At 42.7% G+C, this 22,332-nt stretch overlaps 1 protein-coding gene across 1 annotated transcript in view; it reads left to right on the top strand.

Moving 5' to 3' along the window:
* Nrx-IV (neurexin-4) overlaps positions 1 to 22,332 on the top strand; it is a 62,097-nt gene that overhangs the window by 1,564 nt on the left and 38,201 nt on the right. Inside the window, exons 2-9 of the mRNA XM_084607433.1 lie at positions 128 to 217; positions 3,453 to 3,649; positions 6,240 to 6,381; positions 11,792 to 11,995; positions 12,896 to 13,065; positions 17,503 to 17,676; positions 19,337 to 19,495; positions 21,642 to 21,720. Of these exons, the coding sequence (XP_084463559.1) occupies positions 128 to 217; positions 3,453 to 3,649; positions 6,240 to 6,381; positions 11,792 to 11,995; positions 12,896 to 13,065; positions 17,503 to 17,676; positions 19,337 to 19,495; positions 21,642 to 21,720 (1,215 nt within the window). The remainder of the gene's footprint in view (positions 1 to 127; positions 218 to 3,452; positions 3,650 to 6,239; positions 6,382 to 11,791; positions 11,996 to 12,895; positions 13,066 to 17,502; positions 17,677 to 19,336; positions 19,496 to 21,641; positions 21,721 to 22,332) is intronic.

Raw genomic sequence — 22,332 nt, 5'->3', positions numbered from 1 at the left:
TGCTGAGTGCTGTACTTATAGCCCAAGTAAGAGCTGCAGTTGTTGTAGGTTGTGATGGTCTGAGATACTCGCAGTTTATCTTGAGTGTGCAATATTCGTGGGACGCTTATCAGTTCTTTCGTTTCAGGCTGCGATGAACCTCTCCTTGGGTATGCTAAATTATCAGCATCGTCTGAGTTGTCTGCAGACAGGGGTGCAGAAAAGGCTCGCCTTGACAGTAAGTGTTTTCGTGCAGACGTGCAGAGATTTGTTTGCATATTTTTTGTTTTCGGTCGGATGAGGTGGCAAAGTATCTACAATGTGCTGCAGCCTTATTGCATTCCTTACTTTGACTAGGAATTGCACTTCTAACATATGTTGTGTGCATGTGCTGATTTGGTCACTTCATATATAAGAAATGATCTTGATGTGTCTGCTGTTCCTCATTTCTAACTTTAACTGTGAGATTAAGAGGGCTCACCAGTGTGAGTGTCCCTAGAGAATGTGTGTGTACTTTTAGAAGCTCTAGAGTGCCCAAATTTGGTTGGCTTTTCATAGGGTTTGTGACATCGTATTATTTGCGAATTTGCAAAATTTTGTGTGTAGGGAGAGAAGATTGTGCGCAGGTGTTTTTTTACTTGAGCTTTAATTTTTTGTTATAATTTATAGGTAAATGTCAAGGAAAAATCATAGTTTTAGCCATTTGGCTCTTTCTCATCGTTTTCTGAATAAATTACGCTTACTATTGCAATTCCTCAACGTTTCCTCCTTTTTTCTTTCTTTATTTTATGACACAATTTTTATCCATATCAACTGATGGTTTGCGGTTTACAGGCTCTGGAAATGTGTGTATTTTATGCGTGTATTCAAAATTTGCACAAAGTTTTATTTGTATGACGTGGCTCCACCTGGTGACTGGCTATTACGATCATACTAGTGCACTGCACCGCTAACCTCATACTTGGTTGTGTACGCACACAGGATTTTTCAGATCTATATGGGCTTGACTAAACTGAAGTCGTTTTATTGTTTGCTCAGGCTGTGTTGTTGTTCTGTTCTTTATATTTCCCCATTTCTGTCACTGAGCGTGTCCTTTTTTGGGGTTAATTGTCGCAGGGGTTGTCTCGTTATTACATGGGTGCACCTTTTCTACAGAAAGCTGTTCACACCTTTGTCTTCATCCGCTCTTCGATTTCAGTGATCATGTTTCACGCATGACTTGTTGTTTTGCGAGGACGGTTAGGAATAGAAATGCAGAGAAGTGAAACTGAAAATGGGGCGGAATGTCAGCATTAAAAAAATACTAGAATATGCTACTAATACTGGAGTACTAAAGCAGGGAGAGCGAGGGAGGTATGGTTGGAGTTCCTTATTGGCACTCTCTGTATTCTAAATCTGTCTACTGTCCCATTCTTAAAGGGACAGAACACTGGAATTTAGGTCTCGATTTTTTTTCGCCGTAGTAGAAAGATTGATGTCTAAAATATTCGATTTCATAGCTGTTCTGTTAGAAACACTGTAGCGAATTTTTACCGGGAATTTTACGATCAAGGTTCGCACTCGTTTTTATGTAGTCCGATGCTGGAAACCGTGAGCAGTGACCTCAATGACTACTGGTGGTCGACAAAAAAAGACATACCAAACACAAATATAACTTTCATTCGCCAGACAGTAATCAGACATTTTTTGCTAGAGTAACATCCTTTTCAGTTTCACACTCAATGCTGTTCCGGCACAGTAACGCACTCCCTTGTCGACGAAACTTTTAGTGGGCACTGTCAGTGTGGTTCACGGTGGAGGTGAGCTCACCGTGAACCACATTTTGATCTCGTGCACAGAACTTGAACAGTTAAGGAAAAAATATTTTACTCCATTCTATAATGAACGCATCCCATTCCACCCCTGTTTACTATTAGGAGACAACCCGCTTGTTGAAATTTCATCTGTTTTTAGTTTTCTTAAAGAGTTAGGGATTCTAAATCAGCTGTAATTTTCTAAACTTTTCATTTTCACTCATAAAGAAGCTCAGCAACCTAGTCTTTGGCGCATGATGGCCATAGTAGCCTATGTGCCAAAAAACCCAACCCAACCAACCATCATTCACGAAATTGCAAACACTGTGGCGTCATCTAGCGGCAAAACCTGAAAGCATACCTCTTGCGGTGCGAAATTAGGGGTGGTTTTTATTTAAGGACGCACTGGAGAGAGCGCAAAATATAATAAATTATGGCAAGCACTCCTAGTTGAAAAAAGAACAATGTGCAGTTACGAAAATCAGCGATATTTTGCTGACATGTAATCACGTGAGGGTCTTCACTGAAAGCACCAGGGTTTCTACTCTAGATAGCGCCTCGGTTGTTTTTATGCTATTTTCAATGGCAAATTAAAATTGTAAAGCCTCCTTTCTTTGAAATTGTAGTGCTCGATCTGTACTTTATGAAGCAAGATCTTTTTATGTCCACCATAATCTCATGACATATTTTGGCCAGTGTTCTGTCCCTTTAAAAAACATGGCTGCTGACAATGCCCTTTCACTAGGAGCCCTTTCATACTAAGCAGGATGTGATGTTTTGCTAGCTTTGGCAGTCATACCGTACTTTCCGGTGTGTAAGATGCACCTCTCATATTTAGAGGCTTTCAACAAAAAATTTGGTGTATAAGACTCATCCTAGTGTACCCAGATTAGGGGAAGACTTTACTCTACGTGCTTGCATGACCATCGCGAAACACACTTCGCCTGAAAGAAAACTCGTTACTTGCAAATTATAGGAAAAAAAAATGCAACACTCATGCCTGAAAATATGCTCGCACAGTGAGAGAAGGAGAACTTTATTATTGCTCAAATCCTTGTAAAAAAGGCTTCATTGTCGGCCATGCCATAAAAAAATTTGCCGATTTCTCATGCCAGTGCCGAGGCATTCTCTTCGCACTCATAATCACTGCACTGATCAGCAGTGTGCTGTGGCGCTCTTACACACATGACAGTGCACACGCAGGAAGTGGGAAACAAACTGGAAAAGTGAGTCGACTTGCCCTAGCTTGTCTTTGCAGTGTGGAAAGGGCAAGGAAAGCAAATATTACCATCTTTTGGCATTTTATATTACTAATGCTCTAGGTGCCTGTGAAACAACCGTAGGTATTGTAATCGCAGAAGTCGCTACTGCCATTGTTTAATGATAAGGCTCACCCGTGAACGTTGCGTAAAACAAAAAACCGCAGACATGGTTCATGTAATGGTGGGATTTACGCACCTGGAGTGGAATGGAATTTACCTCCTTTTCATGGTGTGTAGGTGCTACCATATGTGGACAGGTGATTCTCAGTTGCCTTAAGTAGACTTCTCAACCTTAGTCCCCTCAGCACAGAAAACTTTGCAGCTCTCCTTCTATGTAATCAGTCACAGGTGCGACCAACCAGCAAATGCTTGGGCTGATGTGCACTGTAACAGAATTGTGTCGGCACTTAATTCACAGGTGGTTCTGCTTGGACGGCCAAGAACTCTGATTTTGAGCAATACCTGATGATCTCACTCAAGTCCAAGAAGACGATCACATCCATTGTTACTGCCGGAAAGCAGTACAGCCCTGAATTTGTTCAAGAATTCAAGATCTACTATGGTGACAATGGAGGTGACTTCACCGAGTACAAAGATAGAGAAGGCAACCCAAAGGTAAGACAGATATAGGGGCCTTTGTCCTCAAATTTTTTGTTTGGTACAGTGCTCAAAAACTTTGTGTGGCCCTGAAAGCTGGATTAGATTTCGTAGACACAATTTCTGCAGCGCAGTTCATATCCTAGCAGTTTGTCTCTAATTACTGAGCAGTTTACCTCACTCTCTGTAGTACAGTATATTTAGACGTGTGAGTGCATTGCATGAAAATTTTAGCCAACTTTTTTTTCACTGTAAAATGTGACTGTACCTAATACCTTCAGTCTTTCGTCACTTCCTAATGATATGAAAATGCCTAGAGGTTTCTGTCCGAAGGTTTCTGTCCAAGGGTTTCTGCTCAAACATTTCTGCATCAAGGTGTGCCAAAATACACGGGCATACTTGACTGATCTCATAGAAGTGACATAAAAGGGGAATTTAGAGATTTTATATGTATATATATACTTTCTTTTTAAGCCTGCTGACAAAGTAGTGATTGTGAACTGTACAGTTGCGGACAGAATAAATTGGACCATGCTTCTACATTAAAGTGCTTCTCTTCCATCCTGTAATAGAAATAAATGTGTTTACTACCGTCACGTGCAAAGACAAAAGAAAATATTACAAGCCTATGCAACAAGAATGCGTTATTTTTTGCAAAATTAACGCGCCAGAAGACACTGACTGCCAAAGCGTGGTCCATATTCTTTTGTCCACAACTGTGCAGGTTATTTGCAGCTGTGGGGGCTTAAATATAATCCATAAATATACAGGAGCTTTAAATGAGGTAAAAGTTGAAATAACATTACATCAGTATAAATCATCGTGGTTAGTTAGGGCGTTTTTCTTTTTTTCTTTTTTTTTTTTTTTTGCCTTTAATGTACTTGCAGTTTTTTTATTCTGCCCATGCCAGTCAGTGTTTTACTCGTCAGGATGTTGTTTAGTGCTGGGAACCTCTTAAACATGTTCTGTTTTAAAGGGTTGCACACAGTTTAGGCCACCTAGAACTTCTTTAAATGTGCATTGACATTGCACAGCGCTTACTTTTATGTTTCGCATCCATCAAAACAAGGCAACCGTGCCAAAGATTGAACTTAGCCTAATAGCCCAATGGTTAGGGCACTGGCTACTAACCTAGAGAACCTGGGATGAGTCCTAGCCACGGCAGCTGCATTTCAATAGAGGCAAAATGTAACAAAAATGCTCTTGTGTGCAATGCAACGTCAGGTAGCCTCAGTTATTCTGGAGCCCTTCACTGCAGCATCCTTCAAAGCCCATGTGTTGTTCAGAACATTAAAAAGCAACCTCGCCAGTTTTTCAACCTCCTCGTATTTTACTTTATGTTGAATCACTTTATGGTCTTATAAAGTGATCTATCACTTTATGTTCTCTTCAGTTTGCTCATCGTTTGCAGGAATTTCACATTGGTTTAATGGTTTGTTGCAGCTTAAATGAATTTTAAAGTTACAGGCAAACTTGTGTGCGTGACGTTACTGGATGCACGGCCATCTGTATTTGCTCTGCGTTTGCTGCAGAACTGCAGTTTGAGCTTGCTTTTGGTCATTTCAGACAAATAATGATTCTGGCTGTAACTTAGAGCCGCTAATTTAGCTAAATCAATGCTCACTAGATAGATTTCGGGGCTGTATCCTGGGCGTCATAGGTCAGTTCATTGTGGCGCTACAGATTGTTCGAAGCCTACTTTCGGTTTTGTTTCCCAGTTTTTGCCTTCTTAAAATACTTTTGTATGAGAGTAGTACAGGCAGAGGCTTTTTTTCTTGTTCTTTTGAACCTCACTATACTTACTCATTTACTTATGTAGAATACTTCTACTTGGCATCTTGAAAATGGAGAAAATTGCATAGTGGGAAAAGAGGTCATATGTAGCATAAAGTGCCTTCCTTGCGTGGATGATTGGAGAGCCATTACAAGAATGTGGTGACAGGTCATTTTTTTTTGTTATACTCACTGTAGCTAGGGATCCCTAGTGCACATACATGTTGTCTTGCCTCTAACACTATAATTTGAATCGTCTGTCCTTTCACAAAGACAAACATTAATAAACTAAAACAAGTTTAGAAAAAGACAGTCAGGTTTATAAACAACTCGAACATCACATATCATTGACTGACTTCCTTAATAGAAGTGGCTAACCCTCTATTCATAACAGAAATTGTACATGCTGGTTAAAATTTTTATTCAGTTAGTATTCATTACATCACTACCATCAATATATTGGTAATACACTAGATTATTGTTCTGTGGTTATAACCATACTAAAGTAATTGTTCTAAATACTCTTCTTTCTTTTTTTTCCAAAGATCATTGCTGATTGGAACAGTCTCGCTGATGATACTGAGATGCAGAAGTCATAGTATTTATTTCAAGAGCACTTGTACTGATTGTTCTTAATTAGCTTTGCTGCATGTCTGCATTCATTATGTCTTGTGTGTGCACGCATTGTTGTATTTTTGTTGAGCTGTGTTTGCACTGGCTACGATCTCATAGATTACAGCGTTCTTAAAAAAAGAAAGAATGCGCACAGTAGTTTTGGGCAAATGTCATGTGCGATGTTATTGCAAGTGTGCCTTTTTTGTTTCCCCTGCAACAGCTGTTCAGAGGAAACAGTGATGGTGATACAGAGGTGCGCAACACGTTCGATGTGCCCATCATAGCCCAGTACATCCGCATCAATCCGACCCGCTGGAGGGACCGCATTTCACTTCGGGCAGAGCTATATGGCTGCGAGTATGGTGAGCGTGCACTGTTCCTTCTCTCGACATCAGATGGTCCTGCAACCTAGAGGTATGGGCAAGGATGTGCTAGATTGCGACCTCAAGGCAGAGCACTGTAAAATTAGGGTATAGGTTAGGACGGCCATTTTGTCTTGTCTCTGCTGTGCTGTGCCACTTTTGTTGAAAACAGTATTTTTTTTTGAACAGCATGCATTTTGTTTGGCATCATGTCTGTCTTGGTCGGTTTGTTTACATTTTTATTTTATTGTTTTTGGCTCTTGTTAGATTAATTGATCTAGCTTGTGGTGCTTCAGTCTTTCACTATACTCAGATACTGATACAGGATTGGCTTCAGTACAGTTAGAGTCTTCCTGTGAGGGCTCGATTAGGCAGAACTTGGGCTATGCGCTGATTATTACTTGTAGAGCTGTGGCTTAATGTTCAAGTGGTCTTCCTGTAGGGGCTCGATTAGGGAGAACTTGGGCTATGCGCTGATTATTACTTGTAGAGTTGTAGCTTAATGTTCAGGTGGGCACAGTTTCAGGAAGTTAAGATGCAATGCGGTAAAGTTAAATTTCTGGGGGTTACAGTACGGTCATTGCCAGGACCGCATCGCTAGCTCAGCCCACATCCTTGGTTGCAAAGAGTAACACACTGAGGAGTGGCCATTGGGCCAAGCTGTTTAGTGGTACCTCTCAATAGTGGCTTTCTTCACAACCATGGGCGACAGCTAACGAGCAATGCAAATAGAGTGGTTTCACATCTACATCTCTGGTTGCTGGTGTGGTTTCATTCTGTTCGCTCGTATTGCTGTTGCTGCTACATCATCTCCCTTTCTGCTGCTGTCACGGAGATGAAATTCCACCCTCCTCTCAGTTGCTCTGAGTGAGGCTAGGAGGTGAAGGGTAGCAGTTAGTGACAGCTGAGCCTAATAGCGTGTTCATTACATTGGGTGTGCAATAGGAATGATGAATTGCAACAAGTATCAAGTGTTTGACAGAGTTAGCCTCTGACCAGAAAAAAATTTTGATGATTGGATATATCAGATACAGTAATGAAGACGAGGAATTTTGTCCAGGTATCTGCCCAGCCATGTGAGACTTAAACGGCAAGAAGGTCTTAGTCTCTATTAAAATAGGAATACAGTCGTGCCTCACTATTATGCACACTTCGGTTCCCTGCCAAAACTGTCCATAAAGTGAGTTGTCCGCATTAACGAATGGCGGAAAAAAAAATATGCAGAAAAAAACCATATGGTTATGGTCAGCCTTTGTTCATAGTTGCGGCCAGTGAAGTTGAAACCAAACACAAACCTTGGAGCTACAAGCATATTACTGCAGTCACCATTATTCTTGAAATAATATGATGCAGCTTTGCACACCCACTCGTGTACAATGCTCATGATAGTGTCTCATGGATAAATGATCTAACTTCTATTACATCTGTTCACATACCACGAACTGGTGCTGCGTATATCAAGATTCAGCCAGCTGAAAGCTGTTATATCCAGCTTTTATGTGGCGCAAGTACCAAAAAGGGCTTTTTTTGCAGCCGTTCATGAAATAAAGGTAAAAGAGAGGTGCATCAACTGGGCAGCTTCTCACTGTAAAGCATGAAACCACAAAAAAAAATGGAGTCATCGCTCAGTCATTTTTCCAAAATGCTGAAAATGGAACATCTGGGTCGGGAAGTAGAAGTTTTGTTCTCATCACTGTCCGTATTAACGCAACAAAATTGTATGGGTCCAATGAGCTCTGCGCTGCGCATGTTCCTTTTATCCATTGTCCAGGCAGCAAGATTCCTTATTAGAGAGATGTAAATGCATTGAAAATGCTTGGTCTATAGAAAAACTGTCTATTAATTTGAGTCATCAATTATAGTGGGGGTCGTATTAATGAGGCCCGACTGCAGCTGCTTAAAAACCCTGCTCTGTTTTTTATGTTCCTAATAGGCAGCTGTTCCTGTAGAGAATTAGAGCTTTTATTCATCAGCTGCTTGATCACAGCGTGAGCTACTGCAGGGAGGGAACGAAAAGATTAAAACCAAGTTTGCATACATTCTCTGATATTTTATCAAGTTTCTTCACGAAACCGACTGCTGGGATCAAGAGCAAGGAGCACCTGTATACAGATTGGAATGCTCCGAGACCCGTTTTCCTGTTTTGTGCTATAAGCACAACCTGGTGACTCCTGTTTGTCCCCTGTCAGTGCTAAGCAGTGATGAAAACAGCCAGAAAGAGGAGTGCACTGAGGTGCAAAAGATGACTGCCATAGTTTGTTCGAACGTGTAAACATAAAGGGCTGCAATTCGACCCATTCTATGTGCTTTTTCATTTTATGTTTTCCTGGGAGCTTGTGCAACAGTGCAACAGAAGTCGTCCGCATACAAGCTCCGTGCTTGGATAGAAGCAGCAGGCTTTATGGGCAGAGAAAGCTGAAGCCAGGAAATGCTAGCACATATTCCAAGTCATGTTTACCATTTGGGTGGGGTGGCGCAGTGGTTACGGCGCTCGACTACTGTTCCCAAGGACGCGGGATTGAATCCCGGCCTCGGCAGCTGCTTTTCGATGGAGGCGAAAAGCAAGGCATCCGTGTGCTGTGCGATGTCAGTGCACGTAAAAAAACCCCAGGTGGTCGAAATTTCCGGAGTCCTCCACTACGGCGTCTCTCATAGCCTGAGTCGGATGTTAAACTCCACAAACCATTTGGGTCAATTTGAATGGAGTGTCAGCGGTGTGAAACAGTAAGACATTGCCTTGCTAATGGCTGTAGTCTGTAATAGCAGTGACACGATGTTAACACTTTCTTGCCCAGGGAAAAAGTGGTAGTTTTTTGTGTGATGTAACTAATTTTCTTTTTTAATTTAGCAGGACATACTTAATACCCAGTCATCCAATATCAAGTTTTAGAAGAACAAATTTTTTTTCCCATGGGAATCGGTCTTAATATCTTTATTTAAGATAATATAGAAAAAGAAAAGATTACACATGAAACACCTTTAACTACAAAGAAAAAAAATTTTAAACATGTTGGTTTTTTGACTCAGCTAACACATAAGCAAAAATTAAAATGTAAATATATATTTCCTGCAGGAGGTCTTGTGCATTATATCAGGAAATATAAGCACTTTATGTAAAAACTGTTTTGAGTTTTGTGGGAAAATGCAATCCGTGGTAAATATCATGCTAGCAAGCAAGGCAATGCCGCGGTCGATACCCAGAGGTCTCATTGCGGAAAACGCAACTCCCCGTGTATCCACCGGCGAATGACATCTCTTGCAAGATGTTGACATGCCGCAGATAAGAACTATGTCATTTAGAATACGCAGGATGTGTTTAAATTAGCTCGCAGCATCTGCGACACAATTTGAAGAAGAAAATGAAACTTATTGGCAGGTGCCTATTGGCATTCCTGATCAGTTTGACATGGTTTCACTGTCAGCATGAAAATCTAGTGCACCAAAGTTGTCTTCTGTGTTCCTGCTGTTGTCGTCATCCATGAACTTGTCCGTAAATGCACCAGACTCTAAGGAAACACACCATTTTCGCATGACATCGAACACCATGATGTAAAAGATAAGTACATGTCACCTGGTCAGATGTTGGAGGAGTTTCAAATTGCTCCGCGGGATGGAAAAATAAAACAGAAAACCAAACCTTACAGAGTAGTTTCTCTATTACCCACCTTATGGTTTTAGCTGTCCAGGAGCATTTGGAGAGCGGGAAAATACAACTTTGAAACCATCAATAGCTTGCTACCTATTGATGGATATAGGTGTGGGTAGGAAAGTGTTAAGGAATTATGTGAACATCTTAAGCATGCAGAATTGTGAATGTGATAGTTCGCCTGGTTGCCATTTTTCACTCCTCTCACTTCAGAAATTGGGAACTTACTTTTACAATTTACCAGCATTAAGTGAGGTTGATTTGACTAGGGTTAATTCATGCAGAGAATGGAATGCAGCGGCACCCAGGTATGACACTCAGGTAGAGTCTAACGAACTAGGAACTGGTATCCAAACTTTTGCCTAGCAAATGGACAGAGAGTTTCAGTAGACCTGCCAACCCCACAGTGCTAAAGCCACTATAGAGAATGCCAAAAAATACCAACATTCAGTGAAAAATACTAAAATGTATCTATTACTCAAAATCTCTTTTGAATGATGGAAAACAGAGCAGTCTAAACTAGAGTTCCGAAAATTCACGTAAGCATAACTTCAGAAAGACGTATTTGAAGTGAAAGGTTGGGAAAGCACTGAGGAGGTTACTGCTTTTGCCTTCTGCAGGAAGTCCTTGTCGAACACCTGATTGTGACAAACTACAGACTCCTTGCATTTGACAATTATCAGTTGTTCTAGTGGTGCACGTCTTCTTGACTTTGCTAAACGCACTTTCACACTCTGCATTACTGTGCGGGAGGGTCGGAATGCCTGACATAACTTCTGAGAGCTTATCATACTTAAAAGTATGCTCAATGTCCTGAAGACTGGCAACAGCGTGCCCTGCTCATCTATGCACTCCTGAATGGTTACTTTTACTTGATCAGAAAAGCCATGAAGAGACACTCTGCTTGAATAGTGGCTTGGTCCACTTCAGAATTAAATTACCCACTAATCTTCTTGTTGGTGTAAACGATACTCGCCGAATCCTTATTCTTCTTTGTACCGAGATTGATCAGAGTTTTCCGACGATCGGCATGTGCAATATTCACATCAAGCGGCAGTAGGTGTAGAAAGCGTACCTTTCGCCTTTGCTATATTTTTGTATGCACAAAAAATCCGTTGAATATTTGGGCATGAACACTTGAAGGTACCTCTTGTAGCCATCTCACAAGCAACTACGCTGCCAACACAGTAAGCCTAATTAACAGCTTGACAGCCTTGACTAGCCAAAAAGTCAACAATTGCGATGACGATGTAGCCATACTTTATTGAACGGGCATGATCTGATTGGAGTAGAGGCGCCAACAAGTGATGTGGCAAACAAATAAGATGCGCCGCGGAGTACACAGCCTGCCATGAGACGGCGCACATGGCACAAAACCAGCTGGGTTCGCGTTTTCGCACGTCTACTCGGTCCAACCCTGCTACCTTTTTTTAGTCAATGCACAAATCAAGAAAAGTCGTAAAATAAGAGTGGGCACTATGATACTCCTAAGAAAGCAGTGAAAATCGAGCACTTTACGATAAAATCATAAAACTGAGCAGGTATGGCATATCTGGCAAGGGTGGGTGGGGCCATTGTCAAAAGTTGTAGGTCGTTGTACTGTTTGTAGAACGCGTTGTGTCATTGGGAATTCTGACATTGGAATTATGTCTTGCACTAAGAAGCATCTAATTTGCATGAATTTTTTATTTTTGAGAAGCGGACGACAGAAGGATGTGTTTCGCACGGGAATGGGACTGAACTGCCCGTGTTTTGGCTGTGCAGAGGCAGAGGCATTGCAGCTGGATGGCCAGAGCTATGTGGTGATGGACCTGAGCCGCCGGCCAGTGACTTCTACAGAGGACACCCTGAGGCTGCGCTTCCGCACCAACCATGCAGATGGTCTCCTTCTGTACAGTCATGGATCGCAGCGCGACCTCTTCACCCTTCAGCTGGTTCATAACCAACTTCTCTTCGCAGTTGACCTTGGTGGGTGGCTGCCTTTTTAAAACGTTTAGTTTCGTAACCTGAACGTGTGTCTATGTTCGAACTTTGTGCATGTCCCCCACTGAAGCAGTGACTAGAGCGCTCTTCTACTTTTATTGTCTCAACAGACATTTTTTGAAATCGAATGTAGAAGAAGTTGAAAAATGTTCTGGCACAGAGAAAAAACGGTTGTTGCAGCCTAAAATGTTTCTATTTCTCCAGGAGAAGCCATAAACGATAAACACAACAAAAAGTTGTGATTGAAAAGCCCACAACATGGGAAAAATTTCCCAAGCTATCATCCCTTGATTAACTAATCTGCACTGCTCTTTCATGTTTGTTTAGTAAAATTTTGTATATGTAACAAATTTCACCTATATCGGAACTGTTTCATGATGTTTACCTGTTTGCTATAGTGAAGTTTGTCTGTAACTCAAACACAAGGCATGTGCAGTGCTTTCTGACTAGTTTCAGCAATGGTGGCACTTTATGTCTCCTCTGCTTAGTGCCTAGCATTGCTTGAGCTTATTTGCCTTTAATGCTAAGTGTTTCAGTAAAGAGCATGAAGAGCTTCACATTCAGTTTGGCACTCTGGTTAGGTTGTTGACATGACTAAGTGTTCACAATTGTTGGTAGTGCAGACAGTGTCATTGTAGTAGGATTAAATGTAACGGGCTGTGTTATACTGAATGTATTCTGTGTAATGAGACACAGTGTCGGAACTCTACACATGATGAGCCTCTTGAGTATAAGCCAGTCCTTTTGTGGGGTATACCAACAGCCTATCTTCAGTGGTGAATTTCATCGAGATAGCAGTATCTTTTCTTGTATCAGGGGACCTGTGTTTTGTGGCCAGAAGCGGGTAAAGCTGCTCTGGATACAGCTACATGTGCTTCATTGCAGGAGGCGAAGGGGTGATCACAGAAGTGTGGTGCGGCAGCCTGCTTGATGACAACCTCTGGCATGACGTACAGATTTCTCGTTTCCGTCGGGAGCTGGTCTTTACCGTCGACCGGGTGGTGATTCGCCAGAGGCTGAGAGGCGACTCCTTCCAGCTGGACTTGAACAGAGAGGCAAGGCATTTCTTAAGCAATATATTCACTGCAGACACGATGGCTTCTTACCGTCGAGTTAGCTATCAGAAAAACGGCATGTGAGGTATGCCGCACTTTCTAAATGGCTACCATTTGCAACTAGGCATAGAAGGGGGGACGCGGGTCTTAAAATCTCGAAAAATGGTCAAAAATGGCAATTTTTAAAAATTGCTGTTTTGAAGTCTTCAATGTCCCGACTATGCCTCTACAAAATATTATAGCTCAATTCCTACTCGAAGTATTAAAAAAACGGCAATTTAGAAACGTCGGTGAGCCGAAATTGAACGCCAAACGCGAAAATTTGCACCATTTTCAAGCCGCCGTAGCTCCGCGCGGCGCGGACCGATAGGCGCCATCTTGGTCTCGTTTGAAAGCTCGTTTCCCGCTCTCTCTCCTGGCGTCTCTCAACACGCTGTAGGTGTTCGCACAGCGGAGCTTTCGGCATCCGTCCGCAAGGGGTGAATCGTCGCGAGACAGCCGCTGATTGGGTAAAGCGCGTGCTCTCCGAGGCGCAGCCCTCTGATTGGCCCTGACGCATGCCTCACCTCCCGCGACCACGTTGCCGACTCTTCGTCGTCTGCTCTTGCCCGCTGGCACGTGATTTTTTGCGCTCCTCTTTGTTTCCTAGCATTTCTCGTTCTGCATTTTTTCTCATCGTTCCTGTAAATATTTTGACTATTAACTCGCTCCTCTTAGCTTCGAAGTTATTGTTTTCGTGTGTATTTGCCTGCCTGGTGTCTCGATGGCACAGGACGCGCGCTTGAAAGCAAGCACGCGAAAAGCAGTCGGCAAAAGGAGACGCGCGTGGAATAAGAAGAGTGCCACATCGAGAACTACAGCTTCGGTGTTGCCGCAAGCTGCAGGGCCGTCGGCAGATGCGGCTGGATTGAACTTGTCGACCACAGTTTTGCCGATGGACGCGGCTGGGCCGACATCGTCGATGTCAGCTTCGTTGGTGGACGCCGCGGCTGGACCGTGCCGATCGGCGTCAACTTCGGTGTTACCGCAAGTGTCTGCGGTTCCAGTGGATGCGCCTGGACTTAGCCCGTCGAAAATATCGACTTTTGATGCTCTGCGAGTCACTTCAAATTCTGTGTCGTCGGAAGCGGCCCAGCCGGCTGAGCTAAGCCTAACGACGACTTCGGCGTTTCCGCACGTCGCTTCAGCGCCGACGGACGCGGCTAAACCGAGCTCGCGTGTTCAACGTTTGGGCACAGTGTTTTTTATGGAGGAGGAGTGCGCGGGACGCGAAAAATGTGCAGATAACGCCAAGACGTCATTGGCGAAGAAGTCCGCGACTTCCCGCAAGTTCGAGCTGATGAACGTCAGCACAGTAAGTGTAGACGACGATCGCGGCACTGAGTATATAATTGTTGATATGAGCATACTGAAGAAGCTGTTTGCATCCACAAGCTGCAGCAAGTGTGGGATGGCCAGTGTTCAACTCGCGAAATGCAGCGGAAGAGAGTATGGCTTAGCTGTGAAGTTAGTGCTCACATGTTCGAATTGCGATTTCGCCGAGCGGCACTTTTCGTCGCCACGAGTGCCCGGGAAATCTAGCATCACACCCTTTGAAGTAAATCTGCGGGCGATGAAAGGCATACAAAGTATAGGGAAGGGAGTGACTGCTCTAGCGGATTTTTGTGCAACAATGAACCTCTCCCACCGAGGACTTCACCACAAAATTTTCAGGGGGCACATGAACACCATGGTGAAAGCTTGCCAGGCAGTTGCTACTGCTACAGAAGCAGCAAGTGTCAAAGTGGTGAAGGACTTTATACAAAGACTTCCTGAACCCAACAGGAAATGTAGACGTGATATTTGATGGCACATGGAAAACGCGTGGCCACAATTCAAATATTGCAGTTGGCTGCATTATAGAACTGTACACTGGCCTTGTACTGGACCATGTTGTGCTTTCGAGGTACTGTCGTGGGTGCCAAGGGGCACCTGATCCCAGTGATGATGGTTACGGTGACTGTGCTGTGAACCACAAGTGTATGAAGAACATTGACTGCAATGCCGGACGAATGGAGACCGAAGCAGCTATGATTTTATTCAATAGGTCCTTGGAAAAAAATGGGTTGCGGTACACAACCATACTTTCGGATGGTGATAGCCGCACATTTCATGCATTGACCCAGGAAGGCGTGTATGGATATATACCCATCGAAAAGAAGGACTGCCTCAATCATGTCCACAAGCGGATGGGGACGGCTCTTCTTCGCAACTTGGTTGAGAAAAAGAAGGCACAAGGGCAATCTCTTGGTGGAAAGGGCAACCTTACCCAAGAAAAGATAAAAAAGATCACCAATTACTATGGGTATGCCTTGCGGAGCCATAGCCACGACGTCGCAGGCATGAAAAAGGCAGTGCAAGCTACGCTGTTGCACCTGACCTCAACAGGTGAAGCCCCAGATCACAGTTGCTGTCCTCAAGGAGTTGATTCATGGTGTGCCTTCAGTCGTGCTTTGGCAAACCAGGTGGAGCCTCCACCACACAAAAACCCTCTGCCAGGCCATGTTCGCATTGCGCTTGAGCCAGTTTTTGCCAGGCTGGGCGACGAGGCCCTTTTGAAGCGCTGCAAAGATGGCATGACACAGAATGCTATCGAGTGCCTGCACTCTGTTATCTGGAGCCAATGCTTTAAAAACACGCATGACTCTTTGCTGGCTGTTCAAAGGGCTGTTGCAGAAGCAGTTTTTCGCTTCAATCAAGGGATGGCAGCAACCAGCAGAGCTGTTGCAGAGCAGCTTGGTTATAGCCCTGGCAGGTGCCTCATTCGTAGGAGCCTTGAAAAAGATAAACAGAGGCTGTGCAGGTCTGATAAGGGTCACACCGATAGTGAAAAGGTGAAGAAGAAGATGGCCAAGAGGCACAGGCCTGACAAAACCCAAGACTACTGCCCAGGACTTATGTGAATGATTTAAGATTCAGAGACTGTAGCAAGTGACTTTCTGAGCATCTTTTTTTTGTCAAGTGCCAATGCCATACATAGATTTTCACCGCCATTACATGAACAGATTTATGTAAATTTGGTGTCATTTTGTTCACCAATAACTGGGCTGCATGCTAAAGCATTAAATCTTTCCATGTGATTGGAAAACAAAAGTGGCACAGTGAGTAAAACTTTGAATGCAGTTTTCTCAGCTTTGTTTATTTGGTAAAAAGCCTTGCCTTACGGAACTTTTCATAATGTTTGCATGCACGGATTTTATTGAACTTGGTATCATTTTTTTCAGTAAAATCTCAGCTACATCCTAAAGCTTTCCGTTTTCGATAAAGTCTGATAGACTAGCAATTAGATCAGATGTAAACTAATTACTCCCACATTGTCTTTTTTCTCCCAACTTTGTTATTCATTCATTACCTATATAATGACTTCTTAAAAATTTCCTTAGCTTTAGGATGTGCAGTAGGCTCTTGGAAATGACAGCATATTTTTAAAACCAGTTTTTTTAACTAAGAAATTGCCGTAATGGCCCGTAAGAAAAGACACTATGTGCAGTACATTATCTTGCCATATTTTCATGTCTAGATGAGGTATTTCAAATCTAAATACATATTTGGATTCACCATTCAAAGATATATCACCATGGCAATTTTCAGCAAGATAGGTTAAGAAATAAAAAAAAAGTTTTTAAGACCCTCATCCCCCCTTAACGACAATACAGAGTGGCGAGGCATCCTTTGGGCCAAAAGGCTACATATGTACGTGCTACAGACCGCAATAGTCAGAGTCCATTGGAAAGCATCGGCCACTTTTTTAGACATTGCGTTAGCACTCTAATGACAAATAGTGGTGCTTTGGGGCCACTGGTTGTGACCTGTGAAAGCACAGGAGGCAGTGTCTACCACTTTTGGGCAAAAAAGCCAGAATCATACATAATTTTCATTATTGAAGAGATGGCACAAAAACTTTGCAGCTGAGGTTTTTTTTTCCCCAATGGTAGTTGCACCATTTAGAATGACCTAAACACTACTGGTTTTAAGCAGCAGTTAGAGGAAAATAATTAATTTTTGAGTGGCCATTTCTGAAAGCTCTAAATTGGCTGGATGTGATGTCTGTCTTTCTGGTGATGACCCCTGCCCACTTAGAGCCATCACCCTCACTGGCTGCATCACCAAATGTATTTGATGCTCTTTGTTGTGCAGTGTGTTGCACTATTTCAGCCCTTTCCCATTGCCCCTTGTTACCAAGCTGTGCTGTTACCATATATGGTAATGAGCTGTTTACCAAACTTGCAGGTTTTTGCTGTATGCTGAAAAGAATTTCAGCCGTGCATGTTCGAAAAAGGTGCAGCTTGCCAACTTGTTGTGACGTAAAAAATTTCCAGCTTCTGTGATGTGTGGTAAAGTGCTTCGGTGGGAGAGCTTTCTTAGTATGCGTCAGTTGTTTCCTTTATTTTCTTCCAGCTCTATGTTGGTGGCATGGCAAACTTCAACCAGGAGGGCATCAAAGTGGCGGCCAATTTCTCTGGCTGCATAGAGAACCTGATGTTGAATGACACCAATGTCATATACGAACTGAAGCGGGATTACGAGAACTACATATACTCCAAGGTTGGCCAGGTCCTTTACAGCTGTAGGGTGAGTGTGCATTCTATTTTTACCATGCAAGTGCTAACGAAGAAAGAATATAAAAGGTGCCCGGACTCGAGACTAGCCATTTTTCGAGCACAACAGAGTACATGCAGTCTTACCAAATGAAAATATGTGCACTGATATGTGCACTGATATGTGCAGGACTTGTACTTGATCACTTTCTTTTTTTTTTCGTTTCAGAAACAGAAGGAAAGAAATTGATGGCGTTTGATTAACTCCCATTCATGTTAAATTAGCTCATGAGATCTGGACGCATCTTGTATGCATGTCTTTTTCTCTGTTTATCCTTGCATCGCTGTTGTGCGTTGATTGCCATGAGGTCGCGCAGAGGTTTTTAAGAACTTTAAATGAATGTTTTTTTTAACTCTTCTCTTGCAATGAGGGTAATGACCATATTTTGTACATTTTGTCACTTTTATTTTCCCTTTTTGTGCATGTTTTCTTCTTTTGTGCAAGGCTACTAGATTTAAAGTCTACGTAACATGCAGAAAGAAGCTAAATAAATGTGCTTTTCATGTACGAGTTTCAGCAATTAATTATGCATTGCAAAAAGAATCTGTAATGCCTAAAACAATATAAAAAAAAAATAACCGTGGGCAAAGAGAATACACTTGTAAAAAATACACTTGTTCCTAGAAAGAAAAAATTGTTTAAATTTTTCTGAAATATACAAAATGTTTGACCTTTTTTCAGTAATTATTTGTGGAAGAAAAAAAAAAAGAACGAAAGTTATCGGTGCAAAATAATAACTAGGCATGCAAAACATGGTCAGTGATGAAAGCGAAACTAACCGGTGCGGTGTTCTAGGCTGGGTTTTGTTGTCGCTGTCTGAAGTGAATTATGGTAATAAAGGCTGCATATTCAGACTTGCTATGGCTTCAGTCACCAGACAGTTTGTAGTCATGACGTTAGCAACACTTTCAAGTGGGCCATTTGTTTTCGACTTTGACACTATGCACCTTCGAAGTGCATTAAAAAAAGAGCTCCTGGAGATTGAAAACAAAACTTCAATTGTCTAATTACAAGCTGAATGACACAGCATGTCTGCAATCAACCTGAAAGGCCAGTAAATTGGTGTACAATGTTATCATTAGCAGGGTGATAGTGTATGTCCTCGGGGCATGTTAAAAAAATACTCCTTGAGAGTAAAAGACAGCTACAATAAAAATGAAAGTTCAGTTGTCTAATTACTCGCCAGATGATGCAGTGTGTTCGTAGCAATGCCGAGTTCTGAAATCGGTGCATGAAGTCATCATTAGCGGGCTAACAAAGCTTAAAGGAAAGAGTTAAAACTTGTTTAATTCGAACCACTGGTTTATTCAAACTGATGCTTTGGACCCAGATGTATAAGAAAAACTTTCCTAATCTTAAACTCTGCATTATTTGAACAAATCTTTAACCACCTTCACACTTTGATTATCAAGAGGCATCCGTGTGAGCAGAAAGAGGAGTTTGTTCGGCTAGTGTTGTATCCAGTGTGGGCAGCTGTAGACAGCAGCACGATGTAAATACAGAGACGTCAGCATACGGTTGCTATATAGGAGTGCGCAGTTTATTGCGTAGCAAAAATGGAAGCAACTAAAAATCAGTGACCTACTAGTCTAAAAGTAACCCTAAAGTGCGCTATGCTCTGTTTTTATTGCAGTTTGAGCAAGTGATCCCGGTAACCTTTGTCGACTCGGCATCCATGCTGCGAGTCCGTGGCTACATGCAGCGCAGCATGAATTGCAGCTTTGACTTCCGCACCTTCAATGAACGAGGCCTTCTGCTTTACAACAAGTTTTCCATTGAGGGCTACGTGAAGGTGAGCATGACTGCATTCTTAGTGTCTACTTTTTCTAGCCTCAAAGCATCTTCTTCAATACACCATTTTACCGAGAGCAAGCAGGAGAGAAGGAAAATACTCTCTAACCAGATTCATTGCGCCGGCCCATTGTTGCCAGTACCGAGTGGGCTGTGCATTCACACGCTTCATGCATACCAGAACGGCCTTGCACCTCAATATATTAATGTTTGAGAGACTTAAATACCTTTATTAGCGCCCATTTTAGTGGTAATGTCATCGGGACGGCAGTGCTTGTTCATGTACTGCACAATCATTCAAAGAAATCGCAAGATGATTGCCGAGAGCGTATGCGGGAAGCATGCAACGACAGTCCAAGTGCGGCTGTAATGTGTCTCTGCTTCACCGCTTTCATGTTTCATCCTGATTTAATTTGCCTGTGAACTTTTTGTGTAAGACAGATAGACTTAGTACCAATGACAGACTTACGAGTCACAATTATGATCTCCATTTTGCTTCCTCCGCCGTAGTAAACACGCACGCCGGGCAGGCCGTGCCTCCCGCAAGCCCTTCTCGCTATACGATGGATCTCTTTCGTCAGCGCCAGAAGAGAGTGCTAAAATCTCCTCTTCACTTAAACAATAAGCCAACAAAAAAAAATTACTTGCAGATTTCTGATCCATATCGTGTTGTTGATAACTGCAATACAAACACGTTTCGCAACACATTGCCATTGGTGCGGCGCGCGGCTCATCGTCTGCACGCTGGCTCCGCTGCTAAGGCGTCAACGAAATTTACATCTTTCTTTTACTTCTACAGTGGGATCGGCAATAAGGCAGTTTCATGAGAGACCATTTACTCTAGCTCTGAGCAATTATAAAGCGTCGTCGGATGTGCCTTCGATGCGAAACAATTTAGGCCTAGTGACGACTAGGGAGTAGCGCTCGGCAAGAGTGCTGTCGTCTGACGCGCCAGTGGGCTGGGCCGCTTTCGTAAGCGCTGCTGTATGTGCTGCGAATTTGTCATCTTCGCTCATGGTGCAGCTGAGAGCACACATTTTTTTATGTTTTGTTCAACAATGCCTAGTGTAAACAAGGCTGCTATACGACGTACGGGACGGGGATACAAAGTTGTTGCGCCGCAGGACAAACACCCATAAAAACGTCGACGGATGGTACTTTAGACACTACTTCTTTTATGTGCTGTTCCTGAACCATGGTTTAACTTGAAAGTATACATTGCTGAAGCAGGACAGCTCGAGCGTATATCGAAATGGGTCGCACTTCACGTTAAATCAATGCGGCGATGACTGGAAAACATCTTTCGTATATTATTTGTATTAAGCGTTTGGTAGCTGCCCATACGGTTCATGCGCTTTGTGTTTGTGTGTACAAATACCATCGCGATTATAAAATGTAATTGAAAATACATGTGTCGTGAAAGACACAACAGACGCATCCTCACAGTTAACTCTGACGAGTTCGGCCTGCGGAAGCGGAGCGTAGTCCTTCGCTGTCACCCCGGTCGCTAGTGTTGTTTCCAACAGCTGCCGCCATGCCAAACGGATGGTATACGGTTCGCTGGCACGCTCAAAAATACCACAAAATAGCACCAAGGTGTCGGATAGCTTTCACGAACACCGTGAAACAGCACTTTTACACTGCTGCATTGCAGCATCAACACGCACAGCACAGCCCAAGATGTTGTCAAGAGGAGCCGGAGCGAACTTTCCCAGTTTGGTTCATACGGGGCGCCACCATCAAACTAAGATGGCTGCGCCCAGGCATCGAAATTAAAATAGTCTCTAGACAGTACTCTAATAGTAGAGAGAAAAACATACTATATATATATCGAGGATTTTAGTAGGGTGAGGATAGCAGCATATTATACAGGACTGTAGGAGCGTGATCATAAAAAATGAAAAATAAACATTCAAGTTTAAGTAAGAAGGAAAGTACCATAAGATCCAATCTGTAGATGTGATTGAGTGAATTGAATTTGTTATTTACTTATCGATACTAAAACCAGGCAAACTCTTTGAAGAGGTTTGGCTTTTGCCTTGGAGAGCAAAAAAAGTTATGCACAATGAAATTTTAATGATATGTGCGTAGCTGCACTTTTCTGGCAACTACGGACGGTGCAAACAGTTTGGAAACTTTGCTTGCAGCTGTTCCTGGAAGCTGGACGTATCCGTGTGGAACTTAACAGTGTAAATACTCCTGTGGTGCTCCTCAGGCCATTTGATCGTGAGTATCACTGAATCACTTCTTGTTGCCTGCCGACATGCTTTAGTGTTTTCACGAATATCCTTTTTGGGGGCCTCTCTCGTGTGTGCTCATCGGCTTTGATTTGTTGATTATACCGTGTTGAAATTTTACGGAGATGGATCAATGCTGTTAAACAGCTGATGGCTGTACTGAGCCTTCAAACTTTTGTTGTGCTGTATTTACATAATTCTGCAGCTTGCTTTAGCAGTGCATTTTCTGGTTTGTAGGACTTTCTTCTTCTTTTGTACTTGCAAATTAGGTGAGGGTGGGACCTTTTTTTTTTTTTTTTTTTTTTTTTTTTTTTTTTTTTTTTTTTTAACATCTTCTAACAAAATGGCTGAGCCTGGCTTTAAACCCATTGCTATGAGCAGTCTGAGATGGACTGCCTTATTCTTCACTTTGTCAATGTTGTACTGTCCCTGTTGCGGCTAGGTCTGTCTGATGGTGCTAGTTAATTTGACAAAGAAGCAACACTTGCTGAAAGTGGCCAAAGAATGAAATATAGATGTAGCACGTACAGGCTGTTGTCACAAGCAAAGTGTTTGCGGGTCTCGCAGTCTTGACCGCACCATCAAAGGTTACACCACAAAT

This window comes from Amblyomma maculatum, chromosome 6 (genome assembly GCF_055883805.1).
Source record: "Amblyomma maculatum isolate TAMU_Amacu chromosome 6, ASM5588380v1, whole genome shotgun sequence".
In the NCBI taxonomy this organism is placed as follows: Eukaryota; Metazoa; Arthropoda; class Arachnida; order Ixodida; family Ixodidae; genus Amblyomma; species Amblyomma maculatum.
The sequence above is the reverse complement of the archived record's forward strand: the minus strand, read 5'-3'. Positions and strand labels throughout refer to the sequence as shown.